This window comes from Rhinatrema bivittatum, chromosome 2 (genome assembly GCF_901001135.1).
Source record: "Rhinatrema bivittatum chromosome 2, aRhiBiv1.1, whole genome shotgun sequence".
In the NCBI taxonomy this organism is placed as follows: Eukaryota; Metazoa; Chordata; class Amphibia; order Gymnophiona; family Rhinatrematidae; genus Rhinatrema; species Rhinatrema bivittatum.
This window is the reverse complement of record NC_042616.1, coordinates 23,683,723-23,700,517: the sequence shown is the minus strand read 5'-3', so window position 1 is coordinate 23,700,517 and position 16,795 is coordinate 23,683,723. Positions and strand designations below refer to the sequence as shown.

The window sequence follows — 16,795 nt, the reverse complement described above, 5'->3', positions numbered from 1 at the left end:
GGCCCGCTTCTCTTCTCTCTCTATACTAATTCCCTTGGTGCTCTGATCTCACAGAAATATGATGGCAGAAAAGGACCGATAGGACTCACTAGTCTGCCCATCCACCCAAATAACTTAGCTTTACAATTCCCATCACTCCCTCAGAGATCCCGTGTGCTTATTTCATGATTTCTTGAATTAAAATGTTTTTCTCTCCACCACTTCCATTCGGAGGGTGTTCCATGCATCCACCACCCTCTCTGTAAAGAAATATTTTCACATAGATAAGCAGCTGAATTGGCCATGCTGTATGGGTAAGTCCTCCGCGCCACTAGGTGGCGGAGCTCTCAAAGTCTATCAAAGACTTTTAGCTAGGTACTCCCTCCCTCCTGTATCCTGACAGGATTACCTCAGGTACCTCAGTCAAAATGTTTTCCATGCAACTGCGTGCGCGGAGCTCTCCCTTCTTCCTTCATAAAACAAACAACTAATAATCTCTGCCTATCAAAAAATCAGAAGAAAGAAGAGAAGAAGGAAATTAAAAAAAAAAAAAATGCCTCAGATGACTTGCCCTCACGAGATAAATATCTCGGGGCATCCCCTCCCCCCCTCTAGTCTATTGACTTTCCACCTCTCGGTATGCCTCACGGTTCACCTGGGGCCGGCACCGAGTGACACCCGGGGGAGGGGCTCTAACGCCACAGTCGGTTGACTCATGGCAATTAAACAGGAACCTGATTCCAGCGCTGAGGCTTCACCACCATTGTGGCAGAAATTTGGAAATCCCCTGACTCCAGGGACTTCCATCGGGCCATGCGCCCCTTTTTCTGCCTGACCTCCTCGGTAGCCTCGTGGACAGGCACCGAGTCGAGCTCCCCTGGCATTAATGCCTGTTAAGAAGGGGAAATGGATACGCCGGCGCGTCGAAGCACGGCCACGCCCGCCGGCGAGCCAGCCAGTGCCCGCGCAGATGAGTCGTCACCTGCGCAGATGAGTCGGTGCATCGACACCCAACCAAGTGAATCGGCGCCTGGACGTGTAGGACGGCGCATCAACGCCAGGCCTCATCCACTGATTCACTGGCGCCCGGCCGCCTCCGCCGGCGCATCGGCCGAGTTAAGAAACACATCAGGGGCAAGGAGTTCGCCGCCAGACAGCAGCGGTTAGGGAGGTGCCTATGCGCTCCCAAAGCCAGACGCACCACGGCGACAGCCCAACATGGGCTTTAAAAATAAATAAATAAACAACAGCGTGCAGACTCGCTGAGAACTCAACTCAGGGACCGACACGTCAACGTGCGCACACGCTGCTACACCAAAGTTCCAGTGCCTGCTACGCCATGGCCTCTATGCAGGCCTCGACCACCCCGGCCTGCCCATTGACGCAAACCAGTCTATGGGAACGAGCGCCGGATGCGCACAGGCGCCGGACATGCTGCACATAGGCACAGGTACCAGACACGCACCAACACATCTGCATGGGTGCACCGGAGCATCGCCGACGGCGCTGGGACCTCCACGGGCATCGGCACAGACGCCGACCGCACAGAATTGTCTGCGCAGGGCGCATAGCGCACCACAGCATTTACAGGAACGCTGAGTGCATAGATGCGCTTATGCACACCAAATGCCTAACAAGACCATGGCGTTCGGCGCAAAAAAAAAAAAAAAAAGCAGCAACCGTTGCCACGTCGAGTCATCCACGCAACGGATTGCGTTATAGCTGCAATGCACACGCATGATAGCACGAACTTATGCCCAACCAACGCTACAGCCATAAAATAGGCAATAGCAAAAATTAAATAAATAAATAATAAATAAATAAAAATTTTGTTTAAATCACTGATTGGGGGAATATAAGCTCACAGACTAGTACTCCCTCTGCTTCAAGTGCAACTCCAACACTACCTTGGCCAAGAAGGATGGAATACTATGCATTTTTTCCTAGCATCGGCTTAAAGTTCAAATGAAAAATGTGTTTTTCCATACTGCCGTTCCCCTTCCACATCACTTCGGAAGACCAGAACCGACGATGCAAAGGTCTCATGTTCCAGGATCCATTCCAATACAACACCAACGGAGAACAAATCAATGGCCGACTTAAAATGAGTTTGCCTCTTTTTTTTTTTTTTTTTTTTTTTATCGGAGAGGCTTACACCCTGCATGCAACCACCAATTGCATTGCACATACCTTGATAATCAACAGGCTCTAGGAACACATTTCCAACCAGCCTTGCCTCGACACCTTCACCTCGGAAAAAAAAGCTGGTGACACTTCCTGATTCCCCTTTTTTCTACGAAGCTTGAGAATCTCTTCTAAGACTTCAGCAAATACCTTGGCAGCCAAACACCTTCTATGGTTGAGTGCTAGCGCCATCATAGACGAAGTTTTCCACGACAACTGGGCATATTTCCCAGGTCGTCCAGATACTTTATTCGAAATTCAATCCACTGATACGATCAAAAAGCCTCAGAAAAAAAAACCAACGCCATCCCCCCCCCCCCAAAAAAAAAAACATTAGTTCCTTTCATATCATCTTTCAACGTCCATCTTATCATAACATCAGAATTCAGCCTTTGCTGTCTACCGAGGATCAAAAAAAAAAAAAAGAGAAAGAAAGATGACATGCCCTTCAAGGCTTACTCCTCCTATATGCCTCTGTCTTATCTCCCATTGAGTCAGCAAGCTGATCAACAACACGCACCACATCAGCACACTAGGACACCTCACCACCTTCGACATCCTATGGATCCTCAACCCCCAAAACCCCTATCGGTTTTGGAAATCAAAAGAATACAAAAATAATAATACTAATACATCCAGAATGACTCTCTCAAATCAATTCTTCCGTCCTTCATTCCAGAGATTGCACTGCCTTTCACACAGGCATACGCCTACATATATTTATTTATTTATAGATTCTTTTATACCGAGGTACGTATAGTTATACATCACTTCGGTTTACAGGGAAACAAATTAGCAACAGGCTTTACATATAACGGTTTAAACAGTAGAACAAATATCAGAAACAGTCTTTACATTTACCAGTAACAGGCTTTACAAATAATAAAATAACGGAATACAAGGGAAATATACTAACTTCATTAACTATAATAACCTTAATATATTAATCTTCAATATATTATTGAAGATTAATATATTAATCTTCAAGAGTTACATAGGAACAATAAACTGTCGAAGGCAAAGTTCTATGTCACATATAGATGCACCCCCCAGTACCTGATGCTACCTCTACAGTTTCAATGCACTGATGGTGCCGCACCGTTTCTCGTCAAAGGGACTAACGCTTCCCTATCTAGACGATAGACCCCTAGTGCTGTCCACTCCAATGCTACTAAAGGGCTTTCTTTACAAACGGTTCTTGCCTAGACCATCTAGGACTCTAAAAAAAAAAAACAAAACAAAAAAAAAACCAAAGTCAATATTGCAGGCTCTTCAAACTGCATTCATGGGAACCGGCATCACGTACCTCATGGTAAAGCTTTCCTCCCTCGTCCGAGGAAACATTTTCTCCACATGGTCTACTACTGTATTTCACACTACTGCAGTGACTGACAGTTCACCAAGTCTGGGACTCATAAGGCACCCATCTGCGCAGATCCGCATACGTGCCTGCATATCCACAGCTTGCACTGCGGCCCCAAGCACAACTAATGCTCACTACAGCTTCTGAATGAATTTCAAACAAGCTCTGTCGACTTCATTAAAAAAAAAAAAAAAAAATTGCAAACACGGCACAAAACCTTCATGATTCCCTACAAGGGAAACATAATCGTAATTCAGACGGAATCCAATTTCCAGTGTTCTCTCTCCATAACAAAGGCTCCGCTTCATGGAACCTCTACGAACGGGCAGTTCAGATACTGAATCACCGTCACCGAATATCCATCTTGCTTCAAACAACTTATTTGCCCGAAATTCATGATTCCAGACCAGACGAACTTAACATTATTTTCACTCCCCAAAGGGTAACGAAATACAAAGGTAACTTAAGAAATAGTCTCACTAAGTCGTCTCACTACAGTGGACCTCTTGCAACACTATTAAAAAAAAAAAAAAGAATTGAAGAACTTTGTTCCGTTTCCCCAAGCTCGCTCAGACTCCAGGCTCTTTCTCATCGATTGCTCACAATACATATTTTAGGCAATCCCTGCAATACCACTCATTTCTCGATCACTCCAGAGATGCATGTATTTATTTATTTATTTTTACATACTGACATTCGATCTGAGATATCACACCGGTTTACATTCAGGTACTGTAGGTATTTCCCTATCCCCAGAGGGCTTACAATCTAAGTTTTGTACCTGAGGCAATGGAGGGTAAAGTGACTTGCCCAAGGTCACAACGAGCAACATCGGGACTCGAACCCTGGTCTCCTGGTGCGTAGCCCACTGCTCTAACCACTAGGCTGCTGCTACTCCTCGACCCGGCGAACCTGCCACTACAGTACCCAGCAAATGGGCACTCCAACAGCTCAACACACAGAAAGTTTTTAACATGCAGTGTTAAACTGCCGGAGCTCATGAAGAGCCAGGAGATTTTACAGCACCAAAGGTAAACGAACAAAACTAATTAGAAACACACAGAACAGGGAAGACTCCAGCACTCAGCAGCCTGTCACAAAATAAACAAACCAGGCAGTGGGGGGGGGAAAGGAAAAAAAAAGATAGGCACAGACAGACACATACACAGAGATTCCTTCTCAACAAAAGTGGTGGGGGGCAGGAGTGAAATCAAGAGAACGGGACAGAAAAGACACAAGGGGAGAAAAAAAGGTGTGCAAAAACTAATCATAGAAAAAAAACTACACTGGAAAAAACAAAGATAAGAACAAAGAAAAAAGAAACAAGGGACCCCTCATGCAACATTAACTGCTGGAGTGCAAACAGCTGTGAAAGCCAGAAACACTCCATCTTTCTTTACTTCTATATCTACGGCGTTCCCCGAGTTTTCTTAGTGTAGGGATTTCTCTGGGGTAATACAGGAACGGGCTTAAGCTAAACACCATCTGGAAAAGGAGGGACACTGACAACAGGGAAAGGGGAGAGAACTGATAAGACGCAAGCAGCTTCTCTAAATATACCTGATTTATAACAAACCAGAGGCAAACTAACTGCACAGCTGGCAGGTGCAAAGAGAGAACTCATTCCAACAGGCTTGTTGAATTAACCCTATCCTGACCTCCCAATTGTTTAGACCAGAATTTAGACATGAAAACAAGTTACCAATGGGTAAACAGCAAACAATTTAAAAATTCGCCCTTATAAGAAAGCAAATTGTTTGTTTCTTACCTTTATCAAATTCACACCAGCAACACTCCTGGCGCTGAAATTCCGTTGCAGGGAACGGTGATGGGGGGGCATCAAAGAGACCGAGACAACCTACTTACCTTTAGAAGAAGTTTCCACCCTTTAGGAAACCAATCCGAAGGCTCAACTATAATACTCAAGATGAAATCCCAGCTGGACTTTTATCAGATTCATGACAACTTCTCACCAAACCAATTGTGTTCGCCGTCATCAATAGTAGTCCAAGCGAGATCTGTTGTCAACGCCGTCAACCAACAAACATTCATACGTATGAATGTTTGTTGGTTTTAGATGAACTATAATTTGCAGTTTTCGCAGGCACTAGGTCAGCCTATATATGGTACTGTGACATTGGCCCTGCAGACATATCTTTATATAAATTTATATAAATTTATAAATAAATATATAAATTTATATAAATATAAATTTATATAAATAATAAAGTCCTGCTTTATTCGATTGCCCCTGAGGCAGCTCTATGTAAGAGAGCGAAACTCGGCCAGAGTCGGGCATTATTTAATAAGAGCCTATTGCATCTACATCCACCTTACAAAACCACCGGTGCTATGCACATTACCATGGCTCTTGAATGGCTCTTGAATAGCTAATGCTTTCATCCTTCGTACCTCTCCTGGAAGGTGCTTTTCTTTGACTCTTTAACTCCTGCAAGGAAACCAACTGAGTTACAAGCATGGGTTCACTACCCTCTTTATTTTCAATTTCACCACGATGCGGTGACCTTGCACACTTACCCGCAGTGTTCTACAGCCAGTAATATCCAGTTCCTGCATTAACCAAACCCTTACCTTACCCATGTTCCATGCAAACCTACAATTAACAATCAGGAGAAGTGGGGATACCTTTGATTGAAGTCATGCACTAGCAAACTACTATAAGTGCACTCTATCACCCAACTGTTTTTCTTCGTCAATCCCATCGCACAAGGGTGTCCAATGATGACATAAACTTCATCCAAAGAGATACCCAATTATATCCTTTTCAGCGATACTAGAAAGTCGCAAACGCTATCTGCGACACTCGGGACACATCATGTGCAGGAGACGACAACCTCAATTGCCTCTCTATCCATCAAGTACTTTCATGGGCATCTGTGAAGCGACGACACGATCACTGCTAAACATGTTTGTTTGTTTTTTTTCATCCCGCTAGTGTTTACACAAACAGAAGGCGGATGATTCCCTTTTGGAACGGACTATCCTACAGAAGTGCAAATTCCAAACAAATACAGCCTTCATAGGAACTGTCTGCCACTATTTCGTATTGAGCAAAAAAAAAATTCAATAACACTAGCTCAATACGTCAGCTGGGGACTCCCATGACAGCATGGCTAATTCAGCTGCTTATCTATGTGAAAAGAGCAAGTTTGCTTACCGTAAACGGTGTTTTCCGTAGATAGCAGATGAATTAGCCATGCTGACCCACCCGCCTCCCCAGACAGTTCTAACATACCTACCTTGCTTTGATACTGACTGAGGAGCCTGATGTAGTCCTGTCAGGATACAGGAGGGAGGGAGCGCCTAGCTAAAAGTCTGATAGACTTTGAGAGCTCTGCCACCTAGTGGCATGGAGGACGTACCCATACAGCATGGCTAATTCATCTGCTATCTACAGAAAACACTGTTTACGGTAAGCAAACTTGCTCTTTACTCCTGAATCCTCCCCCTTTCACCCTCATCCCATGACCCCTTGTTCTATAGCCTCCTCCTATGCATGGAAATCTTGCAGGTATTTAAATGTTTCTGTCATATCGCCTCTACATCACTTTTCCTATAGGATGTACATGTTTAGATCTTCAGAACGAAGATCACAGATCATTTTAGTAGCCTTCCTCTGGACCGAATCCAACGGGTTATCCTTTGAAGGTGCGGTCTCCAAAATTGTACGCCATATTCCAAATGAGGTCTCACCAGGGACGAATACAGCGGCAATGTCACCTCCTTTATTTCCTCTCCCTGTGCATCTTTCTGGCTTTTGCTGTTGCTTTATCCACCTTTTTGGCCACTTTAAGATCATCAAATACAATCGCCCCCAGATCCTGCTCTTTTGTTCTTAGAAGAATTTCACCCCCAGTGCTCTCTCTCCCTTTTGGTTTTTGCATTTTACATTCATAACTCTGCATTTTTTATCAGTAAATCTTAGCTGCCAGACCCTAGACCAGGAGTTCCCAACACTTTTGGGAACGTGGATCCCTTTTCAATCTCCCAAATGTTCGCGGACCTATTCTCTTTAATTTCTACCCAGAGTTATAGTCCATACATGGAGAAGTTAGTTGTGTAATAACAAAGAAATGATGATATGTGCGCCAGGATCATTCATAATATATAAAACTTATTAAATAATACTTACTGATGTATACAGAGTATATATAATTGCAGAGAATGGTGTTAAATGTACAAGAATGGGTTCATACTGAGTAACTTACATGGTATAAATACAGGCAACCATCTAGTTCAGTCCATTTGGCAGGCTGTGCACTCCTCGTATTGATTGGGTTAGTATGCAGATTGGTACCTTCCAACAAGGCCACAGGAAGCTAGGAGGCGAGATGTTCAGGCAACAGCCACACTGGTGTTATTGGCTGTTTGGATTATTATGGAGCTTCGTGGTTGGAAATGAGAAGGGAACGTTAAGAACATAAGAACATGCATTACTGGGTCAGACCAAGAGTCCATCAAGCTGAGCAAGCCAGGAGGATGAGAGCACAGTGAGCTCTCCTGATGTGACAGAATCAGATGTTCTGGATAATGCTCTGTTAGATCTTGGGGTTTATTGTTCACTGATTTATCCAGGCAGAGACGTTTGATATTCTGGGTCTCTGGGATTAGACTTGTAAACCCCGAGGTCCAGAAAGGAAACTTGTTCCAGGGGAACAAGTCTGGCAGTTCCTGGGGATGAGGGGTCCTGGTGTCCCCTCTTCCATGATAAAATGTTATGGGATTAAAGCCAGCTGAGCCCCTCCACGTGTTTCTGGTTTGTGTTTCAGATGCTGGTGACGTTTGAGGACATCTCTGTCTCTTTCTCCCAGGAGGAGTGGGGGTATTTAGATGAAGAGCAGAAGGAGCTTTACAGGGAGGTGATGAAGGAGAATTATGAGACCCTGAGCTCTCTAGGTCTAGGTAAGGATTGCATTATCTGCATTTCTAGTATACACAGAGGATGTTTTACTAAATGTCATTGGGTCAGCGCCTCACAGTAAATGTGCACACAGCCCTGGATTTCCCCCCTCTCTTGTGTAGGGACAGGAAGGACGGGATTGAGGCAGACAGAGCTGGGGTGAACCCCCTGATAAGAAATTGGCAGCTGATCACTGATGCTGTAAGAATGAAGCAGCCCGGTGTATCCCCAGAGCTCTCCGTCTCCTGTGGCATGGAGTATCTCCTTCTCTTTTCTGGGCCACTCTCCCACTCCCCACTACAGCAATAGCAATTTGGATCTCCCTCCCTTGATCTCAGATTCTGTCTGCAGGTAATGGAACCTCCTCTTCTCTCCTTCCTACCTCTCCCCTCCTCCTGATCCCAAATAGTCATCTCTGAAATCCCTCTTACTCCATCCTCCTCTCTTCTCCTTCCTCCTCTTCCCCCATCCTAGATTTCCAAACCTCCCCCTCCTTTTCAAACTTTCTAATCTCCTGTCCTTAATCCTCTCTCCTTATTCTCACCCCATCCCTGGTCTTCTCATACTCTTTCCCTCTCCCTCCCATCCCTGAGATCTCCTCCCTGTGCTGATACCTGAGGTCCGTTTTCCTCAACCAGTAAAAGCAAAACAATTTCTACAGACACTATTGTGGAGCGCTAGGAGAGCGATCCCACTCCTGGGTGATGTGTGTCCTTGGGCCACGGCTCGACCCCAGAGGGCTCTGAAGAAGTGCCGCGGGAGGCGTGGCATGCCCGAGCATGGGCTGGACGGGAGCAGGGCTGGAGTGAAGACTGGCTGACAGGCCCTCCTCTGGACCTGCGCGCTTCGGAAGACCCAACAACGCAATGTTGGTCTTGTGAACAGTCCTCCGACCGTTCCCAGCCCTTTCGGACCTGCCGCAGGGTACGGCACGAAGCGGCAGGCCAGATGGAGGCCAGGACAGTGAAGACTGGAACATGGATTCAGACGAGACTCAGGAACGACGTAGACTCGGGCATAGACGTGGACTCAGGACGAGGTGCAGGATCCATAGACGTGGACTCAGGCATAGATGCAGGATCCTTAGACGTGGACTCAGGCAAATACGTGGACTCAGGAACGAGGTGCAGGATGCATAGACGTGGATGCAGGAACGAAGGCTGAAGGTAGACATGGGCACTGACCCTCAGGGCTCCCTACTCAGGCCACCCTGTCCCATGCGCGCCCTACTCAGCCCTGGAAGGCTGGTCGCGGACCACGCAGAGAGCGGGAGAGCACAGGAAAGAGGAAGCAGGTTCGCTGCACTCCTGGCAGCACAAGGCGAGAATACGCTGCACTCCTGGCAGCACAAGGCGAGAATACGCTGCACTCCTGGCAGCACAAGGCAGGTTAGGCATCAGGATCAGGAACAAGGATATCAGGAACATCAGGACTGGAACACATATACTGGAATAGGAGACACACCTCTGGGCTGGAACATGGACATCAGGAACATCAGGACTGGAACAAGAGACAGACCTTGAGACTGGAACGGCAGGCAAACATCAGGACTGGAACACTGAAGACATCAGGACTGGAACGACTTGACAAGAAGCTTCAACAGGGAACATGGAACACTGGACCTTGCAGAAGGCTGGAATACAAGGCATCTCCTGGAACGAGGATCTCAGGAGTGACCAACTCCTTGCAAAGGCAAAGACACAATGAAAGCTGAGCCCTTTAGTAGAGCTGAGGTGGACAACGCCCAGGGAGGGGTCAGCAGGGGGCCACACCTGGCTGGCCCTTGAAGAGGAGCAAAGAGGCGTGCGCTCGCACCCTAGGAGGCTGGAGAGAAGAGCTGTAAGCTGGTGGTGTCCTCAGCCACGTGGAGGGCCCAAGGAAGCCGCGGAGCAGCCCTGGACTGGAGCTGGGTGAATGCAGGTCGCTGGAGCGGCTCCCAGCCACCAGGACTGAAGCAGAGAGAGAGAAGTGCTGGCTGCATGACGAGCAGGGAGCTGTAGCAGGCTGCAGAGGAAGCGGGGGAAGGGCTGACTGCAGGAACGGCTCCATGCCGTGAAGACAGCCCCAGAAGCAGAGGTAAGAGTGCAGGCACTGGCAGGGACGGCTTCCCAGCCAGGCAAGGACCCGGGCTGAAGCAGGCACTGGGAGAGACGGCCTGCTCGCTGAAGGTCCCGGGATCGCAGCAGCACGTCGGGGAAAGGCAGAGACAGCAGCCGAGGAGCAGACCGCATGGCAAGAGCTGTAGGAACGGCCCCAGCTGATTCAGGGAGAAAGAAGCAGCCCGGCTGGCTGTGGCTGTAACAAGGTAAGAGTCTGCCCATGCTTCTTGTGGGCAGGAGCGTAACAGACACAAGTAAGATTGGGAAACCTATTTTATTGTCTCAATATATTATAAGATTACTAGGGCTTCAGGAATCATTACGTCGCATCTGAACATCACCCAAAGCAGGAAGAGGGGCTATAGGCAGCAAAGGAGGGGCAAGGACACTCACAGCACGGGGACAATCACTGCAGCCACGGCGCCATCAATGGAGCAGGTAGCAAGGGAGAAAAACCAGCAGCACCAGGAGAAGAAAAGTGGTGGGGGGGTGTTTTTTCCTGGATCCCCACCAGCAGAAGAAGAGCTGGTGCGGTTTCATATGCATGCACCCCCCACACCATGCAGCCACACACACCATACATCCACCCCCCTGCGAGCAAGTGCGCGCGCACACGTGCATCCACCCCCACAAATGCACCTGCAAATTCACGCGTACACCCCTGCAGCCCATCGCCCGCACGCAGGCGCTCCCATTCACTCCCACCTGTACACAGCCCTGCACTCGCTCCCTCCCCCCCCCCCCGTACACCTTCAGTCACTCCCCGATACACACCAGACCCTCACATCAACCCCCCTGTGTCTCACACACATCTGGGGAAGGTGAGGGGGAGAGGACCCACCCACCCAGCGTCCTTCTTTCCATACAATTCATCTGTAATATCACTCACACCGGCCCCATACTAAACACACAGACTCCTCCTCGCCCCCGTGTACATGTGGTGGAGATTGCAAGGGGGAAAGTTACATCCCACAACACACACACGCACCCGCCCTCGCTCTCGGCTTCCCCCAACACATGCGCACATGGAGGAGGGAGGGAGTGCAGTGGGAGAGGGTGAAACTGCACGTGCAGACACAATCCCATCCCCACGCTCACAGAGGAGAGGGAGGGAGGGTTAGTAGAACATAAAAGGTGGGTCTCCCCCTCCTCCACACACATCCGCCACTCATCTCGCCTTGTCACTCACATACACAGCTGAGGGGTAGGGAGGACCAGTGCCCACACACAGAGAGGGAGAGACAGAGACCTGCCCCCAACATAGCAAATCCGAGGGCCCGAAAATGTACACATCCAGCTGATGGAGTCCTCAAACCCACTTTCTGACGCTGCCAAGCAATTATCGCTTGCTCTTGTTTTGGGAGGGGTTCCCTTAACATCCACACTCACTCAGTCAAGGGGGGTGGGGTGGGGTGGAGACTTCTCTAACCCTCGCTCTCTGCCCTTCCTTTCATTTAGTGTCACTTCCCTACCCTGCCGTTCTTTGTATTTTCCACCTAGGCACGAACCCCTAGAGCCCCCTGGCAGGGCTGGTGAGTGAAGCGAGTGTGGGCACAGCCCCTAAGCTATGATACAGTGGAAAAGGTGGCAGGGTTTGCCAGGAAGCTTCAGAAGTTTCTGTTTTGGGCTGCAGCATTTAGCCCTCCTCTGCTGTAGGAAACCCTGGGGGCTGTGTCCCTTAGACCTTCTGTGCCCTGTGGTCGGACCTCCATGGGGGTGGGGGAACGACCGCACCAAGAGTGCAAGGGGCAGGGAAAAAACTAAACCCGTCCCTGCTTTCCAGCTAATCCAGGCCTGTCCCAGCCCCGTGCACCTTCTTAAGATGGGAGCAGGGTTATCTGGACCATTGGGCCATCGTTCACGTCTTCCTGGTTTCCTCCCCTATAAATCAGCCACTGACCCTTCCACCCTCCCTTCCTCCCACCAGTTCTCTGATCTGGAGAGGGACTTGGTTTTCTATTTTCATTTTATTTTCCCTGGGAATTTATCAGTGTTTGTTACAACCAATAAAAACAAGAGAAAGTCAGTGATTTTCTGCCAGAATTTGCTTTCCACCTCTGTTCATCCTCTCTGCCCCTCAGCTTATAAGTTTCACATTAAACCACCCACCCCTTCGTCCTAGAGACCATGGACGTCAGCCGGGGGTCTATCAGTGGTTCCAGTCTTACTTAAGTGAGAGGAATCAGTGAGTATGGATGAATGAGAGAAGCCCGAATGCTGTGGCTCACAATGCGGGGTCTCTATTGTCTGCCGCTCTCTTGAATGCCTCTCTCCAGCAACTTTGGTTATTGATTGACCAGCGTGGGATAGAGTTCAGGAGATATGGAGATGATATGAAGTTTCCCTGTCAGAGAAGAGATAGCAGTGGTGATGGGTTTTATTAGGCATTGTCTTACTGTTATTTCAGGATGCACGTTTGACAATTTAATGCTTAATTTCTTAAAAACCGAAGCAGTGTACCTCGGACTTCATCATGCGCCTAATTTTGATTTAATCTCTTGTCCTATGACAATAAATGGGAACCCGATTCAATTTAAAACCAATACAAAAAATGTGGGTTTTGATTTTTTGATACTTGTTTACATTTTAGATTTCAGATTCAGTCAGTATTAAAGTCAGAGGCTACCTCAAATTGTGACTTCTTTGCCAATTAAGATATATTTTGGACAATGATTTTCACGCTGCTGAAACATAGGAACGACAGCAGCAAAAGAGCAAATGATCCGTTCGGCCTGCGCGGCAAGTTTCGTGTGGTAGTAACTGCCGCTCCGTGCAGGTTACCCCCATGTAGCCTCCAGCCTTTAGGGATCTACAGTGTTTATCCCATGCCCCTTTGAATTCTTTGACTGTTTTCATCTTCACCTCCTCCTCTGGAAGGGCATTCCAGGCATCCACCACCCTTCTCCATGAATAAATATTTCCTGTCGTTTCTTCCATTTCATCCCTACCAGTTTCATTTAATGACAGTTTCCTTGCCCACATCAGGTTCGAGGATCATGCATCATTAAAACCTTTTACGTACCTGACGTCCATATCCTATCTCCCCTGCCCCTTCTCTTCCAGGGTATGCATGTTTGGATCCTTCAGCCTCTCCTCTTAGGTCTTCCGATACAGACCGCATACTATTTTGGTCGCTCTTCTCTGGGCCGTCTCCGTGAGAGCAGCCGGGGACCTAGACCAAGCCGGAGCTTCATGTGGCAGTGGTTCTGTATCCCAGAGCCCCAACTGCGGAAGGGCATGTTGGTAGGACAACTTTGTGGTGAGAGGATGGTGCTCGCTTTTTTTTTTTTTTTTTTTTTTAATTTGTGTGGGGCTGACAGCACGGACACTGCAAGAGGTGCCAGTAGTGAGGCTCCATGCTGTGGAAAGGAAGTTTTTTGTTTTTTTTTCTCTTAATGGCTGAGGGGCATAATGATGCTGCAGGTAAACCAAAAAATTAGATAGGAGGCGATGTCCTTTTGCAGATTACAAACTGGTTAAAAGACAGGAAACAGAGAGCGGGATTAAATGGTCAATTTTCTCAGTGGAAAAGGGTAAACAGTGGAGTGCCTCAGGGATCTGTACTTGGACCGGTGCAGCTCAAAAGAAATATAGTGCGATGAAGAAGGTACAGAGAAGGGCGATTGGAATAAAGAGCATGGAACGATTCCCCTATGAGGAAAGGCTGAAGAGGTTAGGGCTGTTCAGTTTAGAGAAGAGCCAACTGAAGGGGGAAATGATAGAGGTCTACAAAATCATTGAACAGTTTAATGTAAATCGGTTATTTACTCTGTCAAATAGTAGAAGGATTAGGGGGCACTCCACAAAGTTAGCAAGTAACTCATTTAAAACAAATTGAAGAAAATGTTTCATTCAGCTCATAGTTAAGCTCTGGAATTCATTGCCAGACGATATGGTTACGGTACTTAGTGTAACTGGGTTTAAAAAAGGTTTGGATAAGTTCCTAGAGGAAAAATCCATAAACTGCTATTAATTAGTAAGCAATAATAGCTTGAGATGTATTTAATGTGTGAGTACTTGCCAGGTACTTATGACTTGGATTGGCCACTATTGGAAACAGGATACTGGGCTTAATGGACCCTTGGTCTGACCCAGTATGGCAAGTCCCCGGTGTGCTCACAGTGATAATGACTTCTCTGTTGGGGGAACCGACTTGAGTCTTGATACTTGAATAGGGTATCTACACATACAAAATGATTCTGAGGTTTTGCATTGGGCTAAAGGACCCGCGCATTGATGTTTGGTATCTCTGTAACAGGCCTCAATCATAGAACAGAGGGCAGTCCAAAACTCTATTTCCCCCTTCCACTTCCTTCTAGTTAGCAAGGGGTCATGTTTGTATGAAGTCTCTGTGGTTTGTCAGGTCCAAATAGACAAGCTGGTCTTCCTGATGATGCAGGCTTCCTACATTTTCAACAAGGGACCCGATCAGATGCTTCATACATGGTTGGGTCACTATGAGAGTGAGGTGGCTGGCCTTGATGAAATTTTGGTATGGCCCAGGAGGGCAAATCTGTCAGGAGGCTGGCCTTAATGAACCTTTGCTATAGGCCAGAATGGCGAGTCTGGTGTTCTTCTGATTCCACAGGTGCTGGTTTTATGGTTCTCTGAGGGGAAACCTAGTGGTTGATTTCTCTCTTCTTTCCCCTCGAAAGTGCTGTTCTCCAGGATATAATTCTAAACAAGGTTGACCCCCTAACCAGCATGTATCCCTTGGTTCCACGAGTGGGGAATTTGTTTCCGTGCTCCCTCATTTGCCAGAAGACAAGAAACCTGTTTCACAGTCCTTTTTTCCAGGGGGCAATTTTTGTGACTCCTGGTGTTTCGCTCGAATGGAGTTTTGGGGAGTCTGAGTTCTCGCACTTCTGGTAAATCCCTTTTCTTTCATTCCAAGAAGACTGAAAAGGATGGGAACTCTAGATTCAGGGCCTCTCTTTCTTCCTAATGAAGCCTTGAGAGGGCTCGATGATCAGGAATTTATCTGATCAGTTACTGATGCCTTTCTGGTTTCTCCATGCAACTCTGTTGTAAACAGGACGCAGTGCGAACCAAATTACAGTGACTGATTGTCTTAAGAGCCAGTTTTCCCACAGATAAGCAGGCTGAATTAGCCATGCTGTCTGTCTGGGATGTCTCCTGATGGCCCCGAGGCAGGACCTTCTCTTAGAATGGTCAGAACTGTGCTCCCGTGCGCCTGTGTGGCCCCTTCCTGCGCGACTGCCTGCATCGCCTCAGTTCTGTATTTTCCCATACAGCTACCGGACGCGGGCTCCTCTCTCGTGCGCATTTCATCTTTTTCTTCAAGTTTTTCTCTTTCTTCACTAACTTCACCTCGGTGAACCCCCAAACAGCACTTTTCAGTGCTATCATGGCACCAAAGACCCCAGGTTTTAAATCTTGTCAATGTGGTAAAATTGTCAGTCACTGATGGGCATAATTACTTCTACTTATGCCTGGGGCCGGACCATGATCAGGCATCCTGCCGGCCCAGTGACAGCGGACCGCCAAGATACCCAGATTCCGGGAAATGAAAGGAGCCTCTTCGGGCTCCTACGCCCCTACTCGCCGCTCCAGACACTCTTCTGCAGGTAGGGAGCCCAGGAGACTGGAAGAGTAAAGACAAGCATCGTCCTTAGAGCTGTCCTCCAAGAAGAGACTAAGTACAAGCCCCTAAGGAGTCGGGAGGTAAGGGCACAGGTGACAAAGCCCTAGTGCATCGAGTGTTATGGCGCAGATGAAAAAAAAGCAACCTGCATCAACTGCGTTGACCCATTCATCATCAAAGCAGGGTGACCAGCGCAATGACAACGCATGAAGCACAATGTACAGCATGAACCGACACACGACTACCAAGGCACAGCGTCAGTCACCACAACAAGAAACACCTGAAGTAGGCGTCGACCTCCACTACATCAACACAATCAAGCTCAAAGCACGTGTTGGCAGGAAAGCCCCTCACGGGAGGTAAAGCTAAGAGTAAATCTCACCATGTTTACTCAACGCACCTGACGGAAAAGTGCAAGACATCTCAGATATCAGTCACTGAGAGCTCCTAGGACCCACCTAGAAGAGACCTCCAAATGCTAAGCACCCCCAGTGAGCTGGAGGGCTTAGAGGCTTCTGAGGTAAATGTTCTTCACATATCTGGACATTCCTCTTTAGCCTTGGACAGGGGTAGTGTCAACACAGAACTCTCAACCATTTTAACACAAAAAAAAGAAGTTTACTGATGTCCCAGGAACAGTCAGG

The 16,795-nt window shown here is 47.6% G+C and overlaps 2 protein-coding genes across 3 annotated transcripts in view; both read left to right on the top strand.

Annotated features, from left to right (window-relative positions):
- Positions 1-16,795, top strand: part of LOC115083147 — a 127,126-nt gene that overhangs the window by 43,103 nt on the left and 67,228 nt on the right. Inside the window, 1 exon segment of the mRNA XM_029586955.1 lies at positions 14,910-15,009. Coding sequence (XP_029442815.1) covers positions 14,910-15,009 — 100 coding nt within the window.
- Positions 1-16,795, top strand: part of LOC115083683 (oocyte zinc finger protein XlCOF6-like) — a 29,028-nt gene that overhangs the window by 2,663 nt on the left and 9,570 nt on the right. For both annotated transcript variants that reach the window (XM_029587644.1, XM_029587643.1), the window contains exon 3: positions 8,317-8,449. In XM_029587644.1, coding sequence (XP_029443504.1) covers positions 8,317-8,449 — 133 coding nt within the window. The remainder of the gene's footprint in view (positions 1-8,316; positions 8,450-16,795) is intronic.